This window comes from Labeo rohita, chromosome 17 (genome assembly GCF_022985175.1).
Source record: "Labeo rohita strain BAU-BD-2019 chromosome 17, IGBB_LRoh.1.0, whole genome shotgun sequence".
Lineage (NCBI taxonomy): Eukaryota > Metazoa > Chordata > Actinopteri > Cypriniformes > Cyprinidae > Labeo > Labeo rohita.
Window position 1 is genome coordinate 34,003,909 of NC_066885.1, and position 23,719 is coordinate 34,027,627.

Genomic DNA, 23,719 nt, shown 5'->3' on the forward strand with positions numbered 1-23,719 from the left:
TATGACGTCCCCCAGAGAAGATGCACTATCCAACTATCCACCTTATTTTTCAATGCAGCTGTTTTCTGTGAATGTGCAAGACTTGTGGTTCATTAGCTGCCATAATAAAATAATAGGAAGAATAACAAAGTGCAGTAAATGGTAAAACTGTTAGCACTATTCATAAACTATTCATAATTAAGACAGTACATTAAAAAATATGGTAAGACACACCAGTTTGCAATATCAATCTGTTTTATACAGCTAAAAATAACTGGAAGCAAATGAGACTGGAAGCCTTGCACACAAAAATGTACAAATGGCCACGCCCGCTCTTACAGGAAAAAATGTGGTGGATAACCCAATTATATGGTTACTGCATTATTAAGGATTTTCTGTTGTGCAAATTTTGATGTGACTTGGTGTGCATCCTCAGAAGGTTCTGTGGTCTATATGCATCAAGTTTTAAGTATGGACATTGATTTAAGGAGGAAAATGAGCAATGGCAGAAATTAATGAATTAATTTGCTTATATCTTCAGCACGTTTGGACAAATCTTTTGATTCTTTTGTTTATTTCTTGCCAGCACCATCCCTGACTGCTGTGTACAAAATATGATGAAGCTCATATAGGAGTGAGGTTACAGTACACAGGTGTATCCTATGCAGAAGTGGAAAAAAAAAAAACATGTAGAAGTTTGTCCCCTTCACATCCGTTACAATAATTTTTTTCCACTGCAATTTAAACAAATTATGCATTTCAGATGCATCTTGTTTTATTAGTCTTTATTATGAATTTCTTAAGTTACCAATGTGCATAAATGTGTGTCAGTGTCCTACTTACTCAAAATATGGTATGCACCATCTTGAGATACTCCTGACAAGAAGTTATAAAAAGAATACAAACACATTTAATCATTTTACAGACATGAACTGTATACCATAATAAATAAATGTCACTTTTCTTGTATACACAATGTCAAAACTTTACAAAACATGGTACACATGGACAACAAGACATTAATATCCAAAATATCATGATCAACAATTTCTGATTGTTAGAGGGGATTAGAGATTTCTAAATGATCATTTATATTCGTGTGAATGACAGAGGAAGGTTGTAATACTAAGAAATCCTTTTCTCATTAGTCTCATTTTCTATGTCTCATAATTTGGCATCAGTGCATGTGGTTCAGTAGCTTTACATACTATAAAGAATGCAACGAAATTCATGTCTACAGCAATGGTGCACTTCTCCTATGTATCTCCTGAGTTTAACATACATAGTTTGCAAAGAAATCTGTGATTGCCAACATATTTATGGATCATTAAATAGTACCTACAGTTTTATATATATCCTAACTTTGTAACTGGTTTCAATTTTGTATTTATAATTTTGTGTTTGTGTTTGATTATCACATAGATCGACTCATATGGTGCATTAAGGTTTATAGCAGGTGTTAACAGTAATTAACAACTACAAATGTGTCACACACACCATGTGCATGTGATTCATTCGACTGCTGATGTTGAAACACGGTGTGAGTGACTCTTCACACTTCACATTATACATGTCACGTACAACAAAGTATCAAAAAGTACTATGGTACCATCTGGATAAGAACCAGAGTACCATGTAAATACCATGGTACAAGCATTCCAGTACCACGCTGCCAATACACACAGTTGTATTATTTATTTATTTAGTCAGGGGTAAAAAAAAAAAAAAGATATTAAACAAAATCTTGCTTCCTGATATGAATGCAGCTTCTTAAAAACCCTAAAAAACAAATATTTCAAACTCCTTCAAGGTCATTGGTCTACTCCTCTGGAAGCTTCCTCTCTCCTTGGTGCACCTCTTCATGGTGCAGTTAGGTGAATTGAGATATCCTTTAAGATTTGTGACCTCCACTGATTTACAGCTCACAAGCTGGAGGACGGAGGAGCGAGAAAAATGAGAACACATCAGTTTTAGGATTGAGAAGCACTCTCTGTGTTTAATATAGTTATTTCATTAGGCAATTGTCGTTTCATTGTTATTGTGATTTTGTGTTCACCTCCATTACTTTGCTCCACTTATGGTCATAAATATGGCAGAAGAGTGAAAAAAGGCAGGTGACTGAAACAGATTAATTGATTGCCCATGTTTTTGGACATATAGTGCCATGGTATTTCATGAAGAGAAACCTATGTAAGCTATATGATATGGTACGAAGCGTTGCTACACTCTTTTTTTTTTTTTTTTTTACCACTGTAAAATATTAGGCCACTGCTAAATGCTTGTCTGACGGTGGGGATTACGATATACCGACCTGAGAAAATAGTTTCCATGATGAAAATATTTAAGCGATCATGTCCTGTGTTTTCTATCAGCTGTTTAGCCTGTTCCTAGCGATGCCAGAGCGCAAATGAATCGCTCTTTTGGTCTAATCGGTCATTCAGACGGTTCACTCAGGCACTGAATCGTTTGCAGCGGTTTCTAACGGGATCCTGTATGAGTCAGAAACCATTGTAGTAAACAGAACTCGCAAATACAAGCAGCTCTTTATTGCCCGTGCAGCTTATTGTGCATTGCAGGTAAATACAATTTCTGTTCACGTACCCAAAACACGAGTATCAAAATATGGGGACACTTTTTGACGGGGTGCCGATGAAAGGCTAGGAAGGCTCCTGGTACATATCAGTCCCTTCCAGCAAGCGCAGTGCTGTTGAAAGAACTTCAGCTTGGCAGTCGAGAGCATGTAAAGCTCTGACGGTGAACGGAATGTTTGTTTTCTGGTTTCTAAGGGGTGGAGCGAGTCTGCTCCTCACTTCTCCACTTCTCCATGTGTGTTTTCCCTGCAGTTCATTTCTCATCCTCCCTGCTGACGTCTGACTTCCGCATTCCTCGCTCTTCCCGATCAGGGATCAGCGCTCGAGACTCGAGCTGATGCAACGATTCCCGCTCTTCAAGATCTACTCGCGACCTCCAGCTGACGTCACAAAGGGACTCCATTCGCTCACCTCGAGACCAAAGTCAGGTAAGAGCGCAACTTTGACAACTTTTGCACGGCTTCGAGTCCGGCCGCTGCATTTCTCCGTGGCTGTGTCTCAAAGCGCGGAGAGCCGCCTAGGCAGAGCGCGTTTTTGCGCATCTCGGGCGCGCAGCAGCATTTTTGGGCATCGTGCGCGCGTTCCGATTCAGCCGAGCCGCTGCGCGTCTGAGATGCGCAAAAATGCTTTGTATGTAGGGAACTCGCTAGGTTTTGAGACACAGCCCGAGCGTCTGCAAGCACAAAATGGTACATCGCAAAATAAGTAACGTGTTTGAATAACAGCAGTGTATTCTGTTGCTGTAGCTGCATGCAGTAACTGTAACTTAAATACCTCCTCGTTTCCAGATTTGAACGCATTTCACTCGGCCATGTCCATCTCTAGTCGTAGCCTACACAGGGAATGTTCACTTCCTAATATACCGCGTTAATGGTGATGATGATGGAACAGATAGACTCAGCACCGCTGTAAGCTGAAGTTTATGTTACATAAGAGAAACTTCCGCTTTGAGATCATAGAGTCACCGTAGGGCGTGGTGCATATGCACATTCATATTTTCATTATCTTTACATTATTGTTTCACTAGCCTGTATTGTCCGGTGTCACTGAGCGTGGGCTCGTATAATGCCTGCGTGGTAATATCACGTAAATACTGCGGACAAGAACTTTTTAATATTCAAAGTAACACACAAAAGTGTGAGACCACTAGTAAAATGCTATGTGGCATTGTTTTAGTTTAATGAATGAATGAATAAATAAAAGCAGTCTGAGTGTAGTGTTACATCTGAATTTGAGAATGTGTCAGTTCAGTTTTGCTTTAATGAAGGCTGCACTGAAACTGACTTGAGCTAAATGATTAATAATATAATACATAATGATTATGCTCTCCGGCATTGTTTGAGATGGTTCAGAAAGCATCTTGAACTTTAAGGAAAGCGTGATTTTAAACAGGCTAAATACTGGGAAAATATATTTTAATATATTTTAATATCTATGGCCTCTGTTTGCGTTTTATATCAATTTAAGGGCCCGGGCTGTAGCTTTCCTCTTGAGTGACCTGAGCACGTCCAGTTTTATAGTATGCGGTTGTATATCGGTCATACGGATGTGACATTGGTGTCTTTGCCTCAGTCTATTTAAAACATGGTCTCCAACTTGAGTGCTGCAAACATTTACAACAAAGTTAAATGAACTGCAATGCTCTTTGCAGATAAACAATGCCCAGCAAGCATTTTCAGTTGTTCAGAAAAGGGTTTCAGTTCCACTCAAAAAGAAGTGGGCGATAAAATCTGGAAGCAATGTGTGAAACTGCTTCTCATTGCATAACAGTGCTATTATAACTGCATGCATAATGCAACGAAATGACACTGACCTTTACGGCGCTGATGAACGTAGGAATGTTGATTATGACACACGCGGCTCTGCGCTGTGATCTGATCAACAGTAACTCCGCAAAGATATATGTCACTGTGAGCAAACTGCAGGGACACTGGCCTTTAGAGTGCACTATGATGCTGTCAGGTGTATAAACACAAACTCTCTCTCATCAGTAGGTGGTTTTGGGATTTCTGAGCTGGTTTTGGGGAGAGACGTTCAGATTTCAGTTGTAAATCTTGTATTCTTGAGCATTGTACTGTAGTAGCATTGAACTGGCAACATTGTTGTGCTTGTGTTCTGCTACTAAATGAATAACTGTGAAATGTATCGATACTATTCTGTGACCATTCAGGAGAGCGTAGTTAGAGTTTAACCGTGTTTTGATAGAAGCATCCTGCAGAGTGACACGCTAAACTAATTTATGCTAAATTAATTTACGGAACAGAATCACGTATATCTGAATTTTATTTTTGTGTAAATCTCAGTGTTTAAGGATTTATTTCTTTAAAAACAATTTAAACTTCATTAATGATGATTGGACAAGGTTGGCTAAGTGTGAGTTTTGAAGCTCTGATGTAGGATGAAATTTCAGTCACTTTTGTAATTAGAGACAGTGGAAAAATTACTCAGATTTTATGTCTTAAAAAAGCTTCTATTGCACTTTAGCATGCAGGACTAAATGAACCTTGTGAATGGTTGATTTAATGCTGTACAGAGGCAAAAGTCACTCTTTTCTCATTATGCATGTGAGAGATTCAACTTACAGTCAATTCCAATAAGACGTTGGCATGTTGTTATGCTACAAATATGATACTCCAGTACAGTTGAGTAGAAAAGGATTTAAATGACACTGAACCATTTTAGCAACACTTGTCATAACATCTGAATTAAATTAATTAAATGCATGCATTTCAATGCGTAACTCTTTTATGTATAGTCTCAGCTTGCTTGTGTTGAATTTAACCCATGACAATAGATTGATTATTGTATTCATTTTGCTTGTTGTCCATATTACTTTTGGACAAACAACATGATCTCATCTGTGGCATGTTGCATCATTTCTTTAGCGTGTTACACAGCATTCCTCCCTGGATCTTTGCAGAACTGCCGTCCACAATAATGGGGTGATCGATCAATTACAGCGACACATTATCTGTGATAATGGAGCAAAGTATTAATATAAGACGTGTTAACGGTCACAGCGGAGAGAGTGTTAGCGAGCGTGGTGCTCTGAGGCTCTCAAGTACAGCTCTCTATAGGACTTTCCAGTGAAAATCTAAACAAAGAGAACAGTGTTGTATTCTGTTTATTTTTCCAAATCCTTCATGCTGTCATTCCCTCAATACATACTTGCCTTGACTGGTTCATATGAAGTTTCATTTGGAAGTGTGCTAAAAGTTTCAAAGATGGTGAATTTAATGGTGGAAATCGTTTTTCCATTGGGGCTTTTAGTGAGATGGCTTGTGTTGATTGAGTGTGTGTGTAGACAGAAAGGCGGCACACCTCACACACAGTCATGAAACACGCTTCGTCACGTGCTCCTGATTTATATATGGCAGAAATGAAGACTGAAGTTATGCATCAGAGGGGTTTGAGTTAGTTGATTGTGTCTATAAAGAATATAAGCGTACTACATACTGAGTACTGCACAGTGTGCACTCCGGGCAGATCACTATATTTTAATTGCAGCAACATCCAGCGCTGCATGTTGAAAACAGTACTATGCTACAATTGGCAGTTTGATCACTGGCAAGTACAAATACAGCTCTGAAACTCTTTCTAAATTAGTGAACTACATTTGTACATTTTCTAAAGAAGATGTGCGTAAGGTTTATAAAAAACTGCTACGCAGTTCTTAAAGGAGAAGTCCACTTCCTAAACAAAGATTCACATATAATGTGCTCACCCCCTTGTCATCCAAGATGTTCATGTCTTTTTTTTTCATTCGTAAAGAAATTGTGTTTTTTGAGGAAAACATTTCAGCATTTTTCTCCATATAATTTTCTCCATATAACAATTGATTTTGAACTTCCAAAATGCAGTTTAAATGCGGCTTCAAACGATCAAAAATGCGGTTGTAAACGATCCCAGCTGAGGAAGAAGGGTCTTATCTAGCGAAATGATCGGTTATTTTCATAAAAATAATACAATTTATATTTATATTTATATTATACTTTTTAATGTCAAACGCTCGTCTTGTCTTACTCTGCCTGGACTGTTTTTATTCCGGTTCATGTCAGTTAGTGTATGCCGATAAACTCCCATCTCATGTTCTCCCTCAACTTCAAAATTGTCCTATATCACTGTTTTACCTTTTTTGTTAAGGGTGTTTGATCTTCTTTGCATGTTCACTTTGTAAAGACTGTGTCTGTTCTTCTGCAGCGATGTAGGATGATTTTGAAATGATTTTTGAAGTTGAGGGAGAAAATACGATTGGAGTTTTTTCAACATACCCGAACTGTCTTGAGCCAGAATACACAGAGTTCAGGGAGAGAAAGACAAGATGAGCGTTTGAGATTAAAAAAGTATTTAAATTGTATTATTTTTATTAAAATAACCAATCGTTTCGCTAGATAAGTCCCTTCTTTCTCGGCTGGGATCGTTTACAGCCGCATTTGTGATCGTTTGAAGCCGCATTTAAACTACATTTTGGAAGTTCAAAATCGGGGCACCATATCAGTCCATTATATGGAGAAAAATCCTGAAATGTTTTCCTCAAAAAACACAATTACTTTACGACTGAAGAAAGAAAGACATGAACATCTTGGATAACACGGGGGTGAGTACATTATATGTGAATCTTTGTCTTGAAAGTGTCCTTTAAGGTGTTTTGAGTGTTTTTTTATTTATTTATTTATTTTTTTTACTTATTTCTATGAGGCTGCCAGGGTTTTCTGGGTGGTATATCAGTCTGATATTGTGTAGTAGTGCACTTAAATGATTAATATTAGTATTATTTTACTGAAGCTTAAACAAAAACTTTCATTTAGTCAAAAAATAGTCCTAGAGTTTAATAATCAATTATTTCATAAAATTTTTAATAATCAACACACAGAAAAGTTGTGTGTGTGTGTATATATATATATATATATATATATAAAAAAAAAAAATGAAATAAAAGTAAATAAATAATAAAAATGCAGCTTTTTTTTGTCAACTTTGATATGATATAGCCTAATTATGTTTCTATGTTTCTATTTAATTATTATTGAACTTATAAACAGTGACTGCATATAAAAACCTGTTTTAATGACAGATTTCTTTAAACATAGGCCTATGCATTAAATACTGAAGACAGCAAGTAAAAACATAATGAATTTGCAGTGCTCCTCATGTTATTTTTTTCTAGGTGACTATTGTTTGTGGACATTGAATGTCTTTCATTACATGACATTGTTTAGTTACAAGTTGTTTTACTGATGTCTTTCTGTGGTTGAAACACTGATGGACTGATTACATTAACGTGATACATTTCAGTAAGTCGTTCTGTTTCTTTAAACACCTGCTGATATTGATTCAAGTTTATTTCACTTAACCTGTAAAGAGGAGAAGATGATGCCATTTGAACTCTACAGTGATTGTTACAACACATTAAAGAGTGTCAGAACCACATTTATTGTTTGTATTTCAAGATAAAATTGACAGAATTTGAAAGCTGAGAGGTTGCATTAACAACAAAAGTAACAAAACACAAAGCTTATTATGATTTTTGGATGATGTGCTACAAATAATGTTTAGTAATGTTTCCTGGGTGAAAAAAGTGCTCTATTTTTCACTCATTAAAGTTGTTCTTAATATATTTGAAAAGTATAAATATAAAATTATTCTTTAGTACATTTAAGATAATCATAAGAACATTGTAATCACAAGTACACTTGAACCCATCTTCCGTACACTAGTTCACTTAAGTGGTAACTAAATAAGCAAATTGTGGTTAATATTCATGGTGTCCCAAAATAGCACATTTGAGTACGCTTAGATGATCTTGATCATAGAAAGTACTAAAGAATCATTTTTATTATATTAAGTACAACATTAGTGCGTGAAAAGAGAGCACTTTAAGTTTATTATGGAAGTGCACTTTTTTTTCGCCTGGGTTTAACTGAGCATTAACTGAAAACAGTGCAGACTAAAAGATCTCGGTTCATCGAAATGAAAATCAATTGAACATGACAAGTCAGAATAGTACATCCATCCACACAGCTGACATGTTCACCTGTTATAGTTTATCCATGTCGTGTAAATGAACCATGACAACATCAGAACACACCTTTGAATGAGCGCTGCCCTGTTTCTGCCAAAGATTTTACAGTCCAACACTGTTTCAACTGAAACCAAAAATACATTTTCATTTGAATACTATTGGTTGCTGTAATTTGGTGCTAGATATGTCCCTTCTTAAATGAAACATTTTCACTCATTTAATCATCCGCCTGGCAAAAGTCTCTTAAAAGCACACTTCTTCTTAACAAGCCGCATAATTTAAGGTATCAATCCATGACAGAAATTATGCATGATGTTAGTAGCCTGCTTGAGGTTATGGATTTGTTTAAATGACTAACTCTCGGTATGAGCAATGATAGCTTGCCTTAGCAAAGACTAATTAAACTTCCTCTGAGTCATAACGGTTGTGTGTGCCGTGCAGCGGTTCACATATGGCAATGATTTCTTGTGTCATCGTGAGGCGTTTCTTCGAGAAGAACGTTCATGTAGTCGGTCACTTTCTGTAGTTCATCTGTCGGTGAGGATGCGTGACTCGAACAGGCTGTGAGAATGTTCTCTCAAACACATTGTTTTCTGAAACACTGCGTCTGAAAGGTTTTGATTTGAGGAGGACTTATGTAGGCCGATGACATTGTCCTGTTGCTCTGTGGCCACATTCCTCTCGGCTGACACGGAGAACAGTACGCACATTTGGATGGAGGAAACATTGGTAGCGGGCGGATCTTGGCTGACGCGCTCAGTTCTTCAATCCACGGCTTAAAGCAGAATGTGTCTGGGTCTAGTTTTGTGCCTCTCATAAAAAAGGGAAAAAGAGCAGCTTCTCTTGCCAAGGGTCTGTAAGTGCTGGTATGCCATACATTTGTCAGATGTGGAGAGAGATATTGGATCTCTTACTGCATGTGCAGAATAGGCAGTGCATGGACTTATTATAGGCTTACTGTTGCTTATTGGTTAGTTCTTTATTATTGTCTGATAAAAGCTGTATGATGGATTCCAGTGACAGATGCATCTTTGAGCATCTGGACAAAACCTGACGCTGATTTGTTGGTATTTCAGCACAGGTGGTGTTGCGAGGGAGACTTTGATTTTAGCAAAGTTGTTGAGTCATGGCTTTAGAATGCTGTAAAATATAATCTTCTTTGGATTACTTTTCTTTTGAAGTATTTGTGCCAGATTATGTGTGCCAGTTTTTCAGTTATAAAATTCTTTCTATAACCTTGGTTTAAAGCATTTTCACAGGTACTAAAAGGAAGTCATTGGTAGTTTGGCTTTCTGTGTGCTTTGTGACTCCAAAATGACACCAAAGCGTTTCAGTGAACAATCCGAGGTGTCTCTCAGAAACGATATTAGCAGATAAGATGTATAATGCAGTGGATAACTGGATAAGGTATTTCTGGATTAGAGGTTGCTTTCCAAAGCCTACACCCTCTCTGTTCCTCCCTGGTGGAATGAACCTCCAGCCTCCACCTGAACTGCTGAAACCATCACAACTTCCAGAAATCGGCTGAAAGACACCTTTTCCACCAGCATTTAATCAACTCTAACCCAATGCATTTGCTTCTTATCTTCTTGTTTCCTCATCTAGCTTTCTAATAAATGTGGTATTGTATACTGTTGGCGCTTCTATTGTGAGTCGCTTTGGATGAATGCATCGCCTAAATACATAAATGTAAATTTAATGTAAATTCATTTATGTGAATCATTTCAAACTGTTTGAATGAACCGATTCAAATCTCGGATTCATTTGCATCATCGTTCAGAAATGCAGTGGCATATTTGATACATTCGAATGCTTAGTAGACTGGAAAATATTGCTTTTTTTATGTATCGTGATATTGTATGAACAAAGATTTTCATTCTTAGCACAACAGCGCTGAAAACATGCCATGTATTGGGCCACAGTGACTGTGTGGCTGAAATCACCATTTTAAAATATTTCAGAGCAAATGCAAAAATGTTGAGATATATGCAGAATTGAATCTATAATATTAGGATTTTTTAGCTATTTGGTGTATAATCGAACTCTAGCTTCAGTCAGAATACTTCCAAATTATAACTGAAATTTAATTAATTAAAATTTTAAAATAAAACGTCTCTTACAAATGGCTCTGCTCTTTCCTCCAGCTGTGGTCACGGGCGTTTGTGACATGATGCCGGGACAAATACCGGACCCCTCAGTGACGGCGGGCTCACTGCCCAGTCTGGGGCCTCTAGCGGGCATTTCTGCCACCACACTGACTGAACACCTGAAATACGCTGACCTCTGCAACCTTGGGGCCATGCTGTCCCCTTTACATCTACTGGGAAAGCTGGGCAAGCGGCCACTCCCTATTAAAGCCGAGGTGAGCATCTTTCATCCTTTAAATTGGGAAGCAAATTTAGAGGCATCTTCAGGAAAAAGCACTCTTGTATTATTTGCACATTTGCACTTGCCAGTATGTGAGGCCTGTTTCATATATGCATCTAAATGATTCGTCTGCAGGAAACCAAAACCCGATAGCAGAGCTATAAACTGATGTAATCATATGGGTTCAGTCAGGTTTATGAAATAGACAGTGCAGTTTGTGTGCATTATTGTTCACTCCATTATTTGATGTCGCCTTCCACATGTCTGTAAAAAAAACTGATTTTTTCAAAGTTGTAAATAAGATTATTGCAGTACATTTTGTAACAGTATACGGTTTCAGTGTTTCTGCTTCAAAAGTGCTTCATCTTTAGGTGTTATTTGCTGTTTCTTTGGGAAATTAACTAGAAATTTCTGAATGAAGTTTCAAAGTAAATCTTACATCATATTTTTAGTATGCACATCTGGCACAATACTGTGCATACTTATCAAACTGCAGTGACTCCATCTAGTGGAGAGAAAGTGACTGCTCAAACAAAAGACTTAAAAAAAAAAAAAAAAAAAAAAAAAAAAAAAGAACCCTTTGACTGTAAGAAAAGCATAACTGAAACTTTAAAGCAAAATTTGCTGCTATTTGGCCCAACCATATCAAGAAGCAGAACAGAAAACAAATAAACAAAACTCCACAAGTGGCCTTATTGAAAATATATAGACTGGACTGGAGATGACAAATATAATCAAAACCTTGTTTTATAGATAAATAAAATATTTTAAATGCATAAAATACTGCAGCACCAGAACAAGCAGTTCAAATGTTTCTGTACTGTTAAGCTTCATATTCATCTAAATCATAATTATATATTTTATATTTTATGTTGAATCATACTACATTCCCTGCCTTTTCATTTAGTTGCATTTTGACTGAGAACAGCAACAGGTTCTAGTTTGAGAGAAGAGTTGAGAAGTTGAAGGGAGAGCATTCATTCCAGCTGAACAGCTGTTACTATTATAGAAATTAATACTTAGTCGGTGCCAATGGCCTTGTGGGCGGTGTGCTGACATGCGGCGCTGTTGCGCTTCGGGCGTCCTGTGTTTGAGTCTGACTCGGGGACGTTTCCTGATCCCACCCCACTTCACTTCCTGTCAATTCTGTCCTGTCCTGTTGCAATACAGGCAATGCTAAAAACTAAAATTTGTGGGTGTACTATTCCTTTAATGCGGACTGTTTGAATGTTATTTAATGAAGAAGCTTGTATTAAACCCCATGACCTGTGTTATTATTACTTACTTAAATGTAAATGCTGCTGCAAGTTACACAAGCATTTCATAACTGCCATCCTTCCAGGCTCGGTTTATGTGATCAGCAAGTTCAGAGAGCACTGATTCATACAGACTGATTATTGGCCAATTCCAGTGCACTCGGTGCATTACATTTGTGGCTGGCTACATTTTCTACCCTTTTGAAAACTTATTTTTCAGACATGTCTTAGATTTCATTCAGCAAACGCCTTTTGATGTTTCAGTTCATTCTTGCATTTCACAGTTCGATAAAAAACAGAAAGCTTTTTAACTTTTTCACTATGTATACTATGTATACAGTATACTATGATTAACAAGTTTTCAAGGTCTGTCCTATGTTTTCATTGCCTTAGATTAAATAGAAATGAATTATTATCAGTAGCACTTCGGAATATTAACATATTTTTTACTCTTGTTGTATTATATTATTTGTTTTTATATTGGAGGCAACTTCCTTGAATTTAAAGTTGAATTAAATGTTTTCAAATGGATTCCTAAACATATGAAGTACTTACTCATCTTGTAGGAAATGTAGTGTATAAACAGACCAATAAAAAGACCTTCATTTTTCTTGTTTTGCTGTTGCCGTTCATACAGAAAGATGAAGAGGAAGAGAGGAGGAAAAGAAGGCGAGAGAAAAACAAAGTGGCAGCAGCAAGATGTCGAAACAAAAAGAAAGAAAGAACAGAATATCTACAAAGGGTAAGTCGGATGTAAAAGCCTTAGTCAGTGTTGGGAAAAGTTACTTTTAAAAGTAATGTGTAACAATATTGTGTTACTCCATAAAAAAGTAAATAATTACATTAATTTTGTGTTACTTTTTGTCACCTGAGCTTTTCTTATTTATTTTTTAAAACAAAAACACCAAAAGGCAACTCTGAAGGCCCTTTCACAGTAAAAGTGAAATGAATATGAAAAAAAATGCCTCTGTACCTCACTCTTAATTTCTGTCAACACGGGACAGGAGAGCTGTCAGTGAATAAATGGGAAAACAAAGTAACTTGGGTTACTTATTTGAAAATTTACTCAGATATTTTCTTGGCCTCAGTTCTGTATCAACATACAGCACGACTGTATTCATGTGCCTTCATCTCTTCCTCTGAAGGAATCTGAGCGACTAGAGATGATGAACTCAGAGCTGAAAGCACAGATCGAGGAGCTAAAGCACGAAAGACAGCAGCTCATACTGATGCTCAATCGCCACCGGCCCACCTGCATCGTGAGGACGGACAGCATTAAGACGCCTGAGAAAGAAGCCAACCCTCTCCTGGAGCAGGTGGAGGCCAAATGAGAAGGAACCACACATTTCCATGTTACTGTTTACAGGTTAGCTCGTCTCCGGCTAGCTGAAGCACTTGGCTCGAAGCACTTGGACATTTTAGGGAAGAGAGAATGGCGTTCTCTGACCTGTGAGGTTGGAGTTTTGAGACTAAACAAAGCAAAAGGAAAAACACACACGGATGGCCTCATTAAAATGGGCTATGTGTTGGCAGTTACGAAACTTTTGTGGGATAGTTTTTTTTTTTTCCTGTAAAAGGTTTTTTTTTTTATTCTAATAAAGTGCCTTATTTGTTTTAGTCCATTTAGGGTTTTTTTTTTTTTGAAAGAATTGCCTATAGGTTGTTCTGAATTCATTAAAACACTCATTGAATTGTTGGACATGCATGTTGTGGCCTCGCCATGTTAACTGGATGATACTTCATGGACTGTCTCAACATTTATTCACCATTTGCTGCCTTCAGTTGCGTATTTTTTTTTTTTTCTGACGCAGGCGTCATGTATGCACATATGTATGAACTGTTTACATCTTGCCAATTTATTATAGTTACCTAGTATATAAATATATATATATGATTTTTATACTTCCTGTACATGGACTTATCACTAGATGTGATACATTTTATGCAACAAACAATTTCATAACCTCTATTTCTGTGACTTATTCAATATGTTGTATAGCTGTGAAAACTGCAAACAATTATTAAACGAGTGATTTCCAAATGTTATTTTGCAGTACTCTGAATTTCTGGAGTTGGTCAACCTGTAGCCATTTACTGTACATGTCACAATTATTTCAAGTTCAGCATTTTACTTTTTTCATGACATAGGCAGAGTAAATATATCAAACAAAACAACACAATCAGAAAAGGCAGCTAAATATAGAATTAGAGCTGTTGTGTTTACAAAAATAACAAACAAACAGGTGCTTTAAACCTATTCTGTTTCCCAACCTCTTTTGTCTGCACAGTTCAGGGATATGTTTCAGATTTGTTAACATCTGTTTGTAGCAGATATATAGTGCAAAAATAAAATAAAATCAAATAAAAAAATAAGATAAAACTTTCCAAACCATCCTGGCCTAATGCGTTTTGGTTTGCTGGATTATGGGGAAACACTTATGGGGATAGTTCAGCAAAAGCTTACTGAAAGCTCATTTTTTGAGATTTCAACCTCACAATTAAATTTATGGCTTTTTCTAGCAAGTTTAGGGTCCAACATATTTCATAAAATATATATTTTGTATAAAATATTGTTCATAAAACATTTTCACAACCTCTATAACTTTTTTTTTTTGGTTTCACTTTTTAAGTTTTTTCTACTTCAACAATAATGGGTCTTCTTTAAAATGAGGCCAAAATTAAGATTCCCAAGCTTCAAATTTTTATGACAGTTTTTTGACAGGGACATTTTTGTCCACTAAGGACCTTTTTTTTATTGATGCACAAGGGTTAAAATAGTCCATGTGACATCACTGGTCCAACCTTAATTTTGTGAAGGTACAAGAATAATTTTTGTGCACAAAATAAACAAAAATAAAGATTTGTGTTTTTGTTTTCTTTGCACACAAAATAACTTTTTTTATTCTTATTTTCCATAGGGGAATTGATTTTTATCAATAACTTATAAATCTAACATACTGTGAGTGCAGAGGTTGTTAATCAATGGTTTGTGCTTTTGTTTAAGCCATCTGTCTGCATTAGTTCAATTTATTTTCAAAATAACTGTTTCACAGCTGATTTGAGAAAATACATTACCCATGATGCTGTAATGAAAATTCCACCAATCAGAAAGTCATGGCAAGCAAATCTCCGCAAAAGAGCTCTGCAGGGAACACCCTTAATATTTGTATTTTGCAATAAACTTCTAATTTCTATAAACCCCTTCAATAAACCCCTTCTTAGGGGATATATTCTATCTATATAGATATAATCAACAAAGGAGTAGTTATATATTTCTGTACCATTTTTAATTTGCAGTGCTTCATTGTAGTTCCTTCCCCTACTGAAGCTGTTAAGTTCACCGTCTTGTATGTTTGTTTTATGTCTAATTTTCAAATACATTTTGTAGCTGGTTAGATTGGTTCATGGCTTATAACTCTTATATGAAGACTTAAAAAAATGGTAAAAAAAAAAAAAAGCTTGTGGAACCAAAGGTGGTCATCACTAATGCACTCTTATTAATTGCATTGCCACAACTTTCCAAAAGAGAAAAAAATAGAGAGACTGATTACAGCATTAGAAACATTAGGTGCACTAGAAACACCCTCACAGCAGCGCTGACTGAAGTATAACATTAGGGTAATATAACACAGTATAGTGAAATGAAAATATATACATATCAATTAATATGAAACATTTTTACAGACTGTGCAACAATTAACACTCAAAGTGAACCGTTCTTTTCAGTTTCCCAATGAATTGTTGAAATGTGAAGCACCGCACTCATCCACAGCCTCAAACTGGACTCCATTATCTGTAATATGCAGCATCTGATCAACACTGTAAACAAGGAAAGCTTCTTTAAACAATTTTCTGTAGTGTAGCTGCCCAAAACAATCTTTCCTGTGAATGGTTTTAATTGTCTGAACTCAGTTGCTTTCCATCTGTCAGTTTCATTCAGTCCCCTGAGGCATTTGGCAGATTCTGCTTCTGAGATGTTCATGTTTGTTGCTTAAAACAGCTGTATGTCCTGCAGACATCCTTGTCTCTTTCGGTCCCCACATCCATATTAGGATCATAATACCCTAAGAAGGGGTTTATTGATTTGAGGGCCTTGGCAGGTTCAGCATCACAGATGATGCCACTAAATTGAACTGGCATGTGTCGTTCTTCATACCATAGACCCTCTCTCTCTTTCTCTCTCTCTCTCTCTCTCTCTCTCTCATCTCTCAAATTTCATCATTTCCTCAACTGTGGCTTAGAGTTTCCACATGTTACGGCCACTGCATACATCTCTAAGTTTCAGATGTTCAGGTTTTCAGACCACAGTTATGTATTTGAACCTTTGAACAGTGAGGGACTACCAAGACAATCAATTTTGACACATTTCGATCACACATTTTGAAGTATCAAGCGTTATTCTAGAACCTGATGAAGGCCTTTTGACCCATTTCTGCAACAATTTCAAAAAGCTGTCTACATCATTATGGGCAATTTCATTTTCCAGGCTGGAATTTGAATTAGCCATCATCAGAGAATCATGATCTGAAACAGTGAATCTTTTTCAGTTTCCAAATTATTATTTTTTCATTATTCTCCACTGTGCCATGTTCCTTGTGTTTTCTTTCCATGACCTCCACCATAAATGTTCCAGCAGTTTATCCATCTTCGTCTGCCATGAAAAGTCTCTCATTTTCTGTGTTTTCCCTTTTGTAGTTAAGTGTTTTCACAGCAACTTCCTCCTTGTCCCATTATTACTCCTGTTCATGGCTTAAATTTACAGATTTGAGAGAAAGAGATGTATTTAAATGAACTTACAGGGTTAGATCACTCTCACATGAAAAAACTGTCATCATTACTACATTACCCTACATTACTAATTTTGTTGATTTTAATAGAAGTTGATACTGTCCCACTTTGAAGCTTAAAAATCACCCAAAAGTGTAGTAAAACTATTTAATGCAGTTTTCTCATGTATCATATTCCAAGTTCCCTATCAGTCGGTCTCTCCCATTGCATTACTTTTTTTTTTTTAATTTATTTAATCTTTTTTTTTTTTTTTTTTTAAATAAAATGTACATTCATGACCCAATCAGTTTTCTTGGTTTAATAAACATTTACTTACACTATCAGAAAAAAAATCTATTTTATATTTTTACATTATATCATTCTATGTATGAAAACCAAGTATAAATATCAAGTAAGGGTTTTTAATCATTTTACACTCATTCCAAAATAATAAGTCAGTAACAGTTTAACTAATATATTTTATTTTTGAACTTTTGTTTAGCTATTCTTTTTAATAGTTAACTTTTTTAAAGAATTTTGTCACCAAATTTTTACCAAGCTGATTACTCACTACTCCCACAGAACATGTTTTTGTCTTATTTGACATTAAAAAGTGGTTATACCTAAGAGTGTGAATTGTTTACTTACTTTTTTAAAATTAGTCTTCCCATTAACACCATCATATTGTTTATTCAGACTCATTTAATTCATTTAGGACTGTCTTCGGCCCCGCACACTTTCACAAAGGCTCTTTTCCCTCTGAGACAGATGGGAATCCATATTATGAACTATCTTGACGATTGGCTTGTATTAGCCAGATCAGAGCAGAAACGTCTCATTCACAGGTCGCTGCTACTCAGCCAGTGCTACTCAGTGTCTTGGGCTGAAAATCAATTTAGCCAAGAGCTCTCTGTCTCCCAGCCAGTGGGTGGTCTTTCTAAGGACAGTTATCGATGCAGCTCAGATGTGGGCCTGGACTGCGTTAGAATGCTCACTGACAATTCAGCGGACTTCTCGTCCCCTCAGAGTTTTTCAGAGGATCCTCAGCCGCCTCCTCTGTGATTCCATTGGGCCTGATGCATATGCAGCCCCTCCAGGTTTAGCTCAAAGCCCATCCCTCACTTGGTGCCTGGGATGTCTTTGCCTCAGGGTAAACCACAGTTGCGTCAGAGCTGTGGCCCCTTGAAAGCCACTTGCTTGTTTCAGACAGGTGTTCCATTGGGATAGACCTCCAGAGAGAAGGTAGTCACGACAGATACCTCCAACTCAGGTTGGGGAGCACTGTACACGGCACATTGGTGTTCAGCTCCTGGGCCAGCCTGGAGCAACATTTGCACATCAACTGCCTAGAAATGTTGAGAGTTTTTCTTGCCTTAAAAACCGCCCTGCCAGCCTTGAGGAGGTGCCACACCTGGCAGATTAATAAAGTCTACCACGTACAACATGATGTGGTAGCCTTTATTAATCGCCAAAACTGTGTCAAGTCACACTCCCTTTACAGGATGGCGAGATGCCTCCTTCTATGGGCACAGTGCACTCTGCTCTCATTAAAGGTAATCCACGTGGTGGGCAGACTGAGCCAGGGAGTGGATGTGCTGTGCCGGGACAGTATAGCTCCAGGAGAATGGAGACTAAATCTCCAAGGGGTTCAAAGGATCTGGTTTGTCTTCTGGAGGGCAGAGGTGGACCTCCTCAGAAGACAACTTTCACTTACCAATATATCTCTCGAAAATATATTTGTGGCCCATAAATGAACCAGCGCTCGCCTGTATGCCTTTCCTCTGATTGCCCTGCTCAGGTGTTTGGTCCTCTTGGTGGAGGAATCAGATGTGGTTCCCCGAGTTGATTCAGCTGATCTTGGCAGCCCCTTGGCCAGTTCCATTGAGGAAGGACATCCTCTCTCAAGCAAGAGGCATGATCTAGAATCCCCAGCCTGAGCTGTTGAGCTGTAGAGTCTTCATGTTTGGCTCCTCGATGGTAGTCTTTACAGCTCCCAGTGAGGATGGTTAATACCATTTTGGAGGCTAGAGCTCCATCTACATGATGCCCTTAAATATTCAGTCTTTTCTGACTGGTGTGTAGAATGGAACAAGGACCTGTCCTTTTGTGTCATCCATGTTAACCTTTCTGCAAGAGCTGTTAGACAAAGGACATACCCTTTTCACACTAAAAGCCTTGCAAAACAACCTTGCCAAGTTCTCGGAGGCTGAACCCACTTCATCCTCATACTATGCCGAAATGGGACTTATCCATAGTCCTTAGGGCCCTATGAGGTCCTCCCTTTGAACCGCTCCAGTTGGCTGACTTATGGCCCCTGACACTTAAGACCTACTTCTGACATTAGCATTGGTCAAGTGAGTGGGTGACTTACAAGCGCTGTCAGTTAGTGCTTCATGCTATGAGTTTGTACCTAATGACTGTAGTCGTCCTCAAACCAAGACACAGCTATGTGCCTAAGGTGCTCTCCACTCTTTTCAGAGCAAGTTATCACCCTTCTGGCTTTTCCTAACTCAGAGGATGAGCAGGGTCCAAATTTACTCTGCCAGGTTCAGGCTTTTAGATTTTATATAGATCACGTACATCATTCAGAGCAGCTCCAAAGCTTGTTTGCTTTGGAGGCTGCTCTAAAGAACTTGTTGTGTCCCATTGGAGTAAGTGCCCTCTCCACCAGGGCCTCCCCATGGGCTTGGTCCAGCTGAGTTTTCATAGGTGATCTGTGCAGCTGATCTTACAGCTTTGTCTGTCTGTAGCGGTCTGTATTTTATAACCTGGACATCCATGCTCTTCAGGCATGGACTTTATCCTCTTAGTTGAACTATTCCCATCTGTGAGTGGAGAAGGACTTGTTATGTGGACCCCAGCCTGGTGGCTTGAGTCTCATAATTGGCTCATGCTTCTTAAGAGCCCTCATTATGGGTGCTCCAGGGCTGGGCATAGCAGATTCATTCTGCACTTGCTTATAGCATGGTGCTATTGGATGCATTTCCCATATGTGTAGCAATGCAATGGGAGAGACTGTTCGATAGGGAGCACGTTCTGGTTACTAACGTAACCTTAGTTCCCTGAGATATGGGATTGAGCATTGCGTAACCTGCCATGATATAAGGCTGCACATGAGTTGATGACTGCCACTATTAGTTGAAAAATTCAGACAAAATGGCACTCAGAGCCGACTTATATAGTAGTCAACCAGGTTACCAGGGCCCAAAGCAAAGTCAAGAATTGAGGCCTTACCTGCCCCAACCCAACATAACCTTTGTATTATTCTACTTCCAATTACACTGAATTAATATTAAATAGATTTAACGTACATTTGCATAGTTTGCATAGCAGTTAACACTACTGACTGGCAGCATATTATCAAGGAAAAAAAAAAAAAAAAACACTTCTTTACCGCTCTTTCCTGCTGGTTTAGCTATTATTTAACACTCTGATGTTTCCTCTTTATATCATTGTCATGATCATCATAGGCCTTCTGTACTTGCTGATGTGAGGTTTGCATGCTGTGCTCGAACAAGGTTAATTTAAACAGATTTCATGTTTAGTGTTTCATTTCATAAGAGATTTAATTGTTTATTGAGTATAATTCTTTAATGACAGTAATTCACCTATTTATTTTATTAACGGTTTAGAGCTCCACCTAGCGGCAAGACTCTTCCTACACCAAGGCAGCAGTAGACCTGCTCAAAAACACACAGAGGACTCTTGCTGGTTCCAACTTACAGCTTCACAAGATAGCTCTAAAGGCCTTCCCATCTCAAGATCATGCAGAAGACTGGAACACCCCCCCTTCCCAAGACTTTCTCTTGAGGATTATGTAATCTCCACATTCCAAGACTACACAAACATGTCACCTTCTACAGCTACAAAAGGGGAGCTGGTTCTCTTCTCTGATGCATCAACAAAAGCAATATCTGCAGTAGCCTACCTTAGATAGACAGATTCATGTGGAACCAATCATGTCGGCTTCATCACGGGTAAGGCAAAACTCAGCCCTGAGCAAACAGTTCCCCATCTTGAATTGTGTGCTGCGGTTTTGGCAGTAGAATTGGCAGAGTTCTTTACAGAAATTGGCATGCCCTTGGATGACACTACTTACTTTACTGACATAATGAAACACAATGCTTCTATGTATATGTCAGCAATAGAGTCCTCCGGATTCACAAGTCTTCTCATCCAAATCAGTGAAAGTATGTGCACACAGCTGAGAACCCAGCAGACATTGCAACAAGGTCTGTCAGTGCTGCTCATCTACAAGGCACCAACTGGTTTGTTGACCAAAGTTTCTGTTAAACAACCCCCAGAAGAGAATACATATGAGCTTGTGAATCCTTCTTCAGACACAGATGCAGGTCCTGAAGTCTCCACACTAAACACTACATTAATGAGTAAGAGTCTTGGAACACAACGCTTCTCTAAGTTCTCCACTTGGATGTCTAGCTTTTTCGTGCCATGGCATGTCTTCTTCATATATCTCAACAGTTCCATTAAGGTTCTACAACACAGACACCAGGTTGCAGTGACTGGCATTACTGTTCCAATGCACCAACAGTTGAAGAACTCTTATGTGCTGAAAAAATTATCATCAAAGCAGTAAAACAGGATTCATATGCCCAAGAGTATAAAAGCTTGGAAACAGGGAATCAGCTCTCCAGGAAAAGCCCCCTCAAAGGCTTAGACCCTTTCATAGATGTAGACGGTCTGCTAAGAGTGGAAGGGCGATTATCAGAAGCACAGATCGAGCTTGATGTAAGAAAGCCCCTCATAATCCATGGTAAACATCACATTGCAACACTTTCAATCAAACATCATCACGAGAAAGTGCAACACCAGGGACGACATTTCACAGAGGGTGCTGTGCATGGTGCTGGCTATAGTTGGTGGCAAGTGTCAAGTTTGCAGTGTCATTCATGCATGTGTTACTCAGAAGAGCACCACAGATTCAAAAAATGGCTGACCTTCCAGTAGATCGTGTATCCACTAGTCCTCCATTTACAAATGTAGCATTAGATGTTTTAAGCACATGGACCGTGGTAGCACGACGAACCAGAGGTGGTCATGCACAGAACAAAAGGTGGCCAGTAATATTCAGCTGTCTGAGTGTGAGAGCTGTACACATTGAGCTTATTGAATAATACATCTAGATACATCTAGCTTAATTAATGCCTTGCGGTGTTTTCTTGCTGTGCGAGGGCCTGAAAAGCTCATCCGTTCAGACAGAGGAACGAATTTTGTTGGTGCTTGCAGGGAGCTCAACATTTCCTCTAACATTAACAATACCTCAGTTAAAGCAGAAGTCCACTTCCAAAACAAAGATTCACAGATAATGTACTCACCCCCTTGACATCCAAGTTGTTCATGTCTTTCTTTCTTCAGTGGTAAAGAAATTATGTTTTTTGTGGAAAACATTTCAGCATTTTTCTTCATATAACGGACTGATATGGTGCCCCGATTTTGAACATCCAAAATGCAGTTTAAATTCGGCTTTAAACAATCCCAGCCAAGACAGAAGGGTTTTATCTAGCATAACGATCGGTTATTTTCATAAAAATAATACAATTTATATACTTCTTAATGTCAAACGCTCATCTTGTCTTACTCTCTCTGGACAGTTTTTTTTCCAGTTTATGACAGTTAGGGTATGTTGAAAAACTCCCATCTCATGTTCTCCCTCAACTTCAAAATCGTCCTATATCGCTGTTTTACCTTTTTGGTTAAGTGTGTTTGATCTTCTTTGCATGTTTACTTTGCAAAGACTGGGTCGGTACTTCTGCAGCAATGTAGGATGACTTCGAAATGATTTTTGAAGTTGAAGGAGAAAATACGATTGGAGTTTTTCGACATGCCCTAACTGTCTTGAGCCAGAATACACAGTTCAACAAGAGCAAGACAAGACGAGTGTTTGAGAATAAAAAGTATTCAAATTGTATTTTTTTAATGAAAAGAACCTTCTTCCTCGGCTGGGATCATTTACAACTGCATTTGGGATCGTTTGAAGCCACATTTAAACTGCATTTTGGAAGTTCAAAATCAGGGCACCATATCAGTCCACTATATAGAGAAAAATGTTGAAATGTTTTCCTCAAAAAACATAATTTCCTTACGAATGAAGAAAGAAAGACATGAACATCTTGGATGACAAGGGGGTGAGTACATTATATGTGAATCTATGTTTTGGAAGTGGACTTCTCCTTTAACAAGTTCCTCTTGGACCAAGGCTGTGTCTGGCAGTTTAACCCACCCCATGCATCTCACATGGGTGGGTCCTGGGAGAGGATGATTGGCCTTGCTAGAAGGATACTGGATGGAATGTTTCAACAGCTTGGGCTTTCACCACTAACACATGAGATTCTCTCCACTCTTATGGCAGAAGTTGCTGCTGTAATTAACTGCAGTAATTGACCCAGACAACCCATTCATACTAACACCCAGTGCACTTTTAACCCAAAAGGTCACAGTTGCTCCTGTCCCAGCTGGTAAGTGGGCAAAAGATCTTCATAACCAACAGTGGTGAAGGGTACAACACTTGGCACAAACTTTTTGGTATAAATGGAAAAAGCAGTACCTAAGTCTTCTGCAACCAAAAAGTGGTCCAGTAAGCCTGACCCTGAACCAGGAAGCATTGTGCTCTTAAAGGATGAGCCACAGAAAAGGAATGAATGGCCAATGGGACTTATCACTTAAGTTTTCCCAAGCAAGGGAACAAAGTCCGCAAGGTGGAAGTCAAGGTCTTTAAA

General features: G+C 38.1%; 1 protein-coding gene across 1 annotated transcript; it reads left to right on the top strand.

Moving 5' to 3' along the window:
- The first annotated feature begins 2,650 nt into the window (after positions 1-2,650).
- Positions 2,651-14,017, top strand: jdp2a (Jun dimerization protein 2a). Its single transcript, XM_051132591.1, is given in 5 exon segments — positions 2,651-2,890; positions 2,893-2,998; positions 10,737-10,954; positions 12,853-12,957; positions 13,361-14,017. Coding segments are annotated over 5 exon segments (702 nt in total). The 5' UTR covers positions 2,651-2,803; the 3' UTR covers positions 13,547-14,017.
- Positions 14,018-23,719: the final 9,702 nt, after the last annotated feature.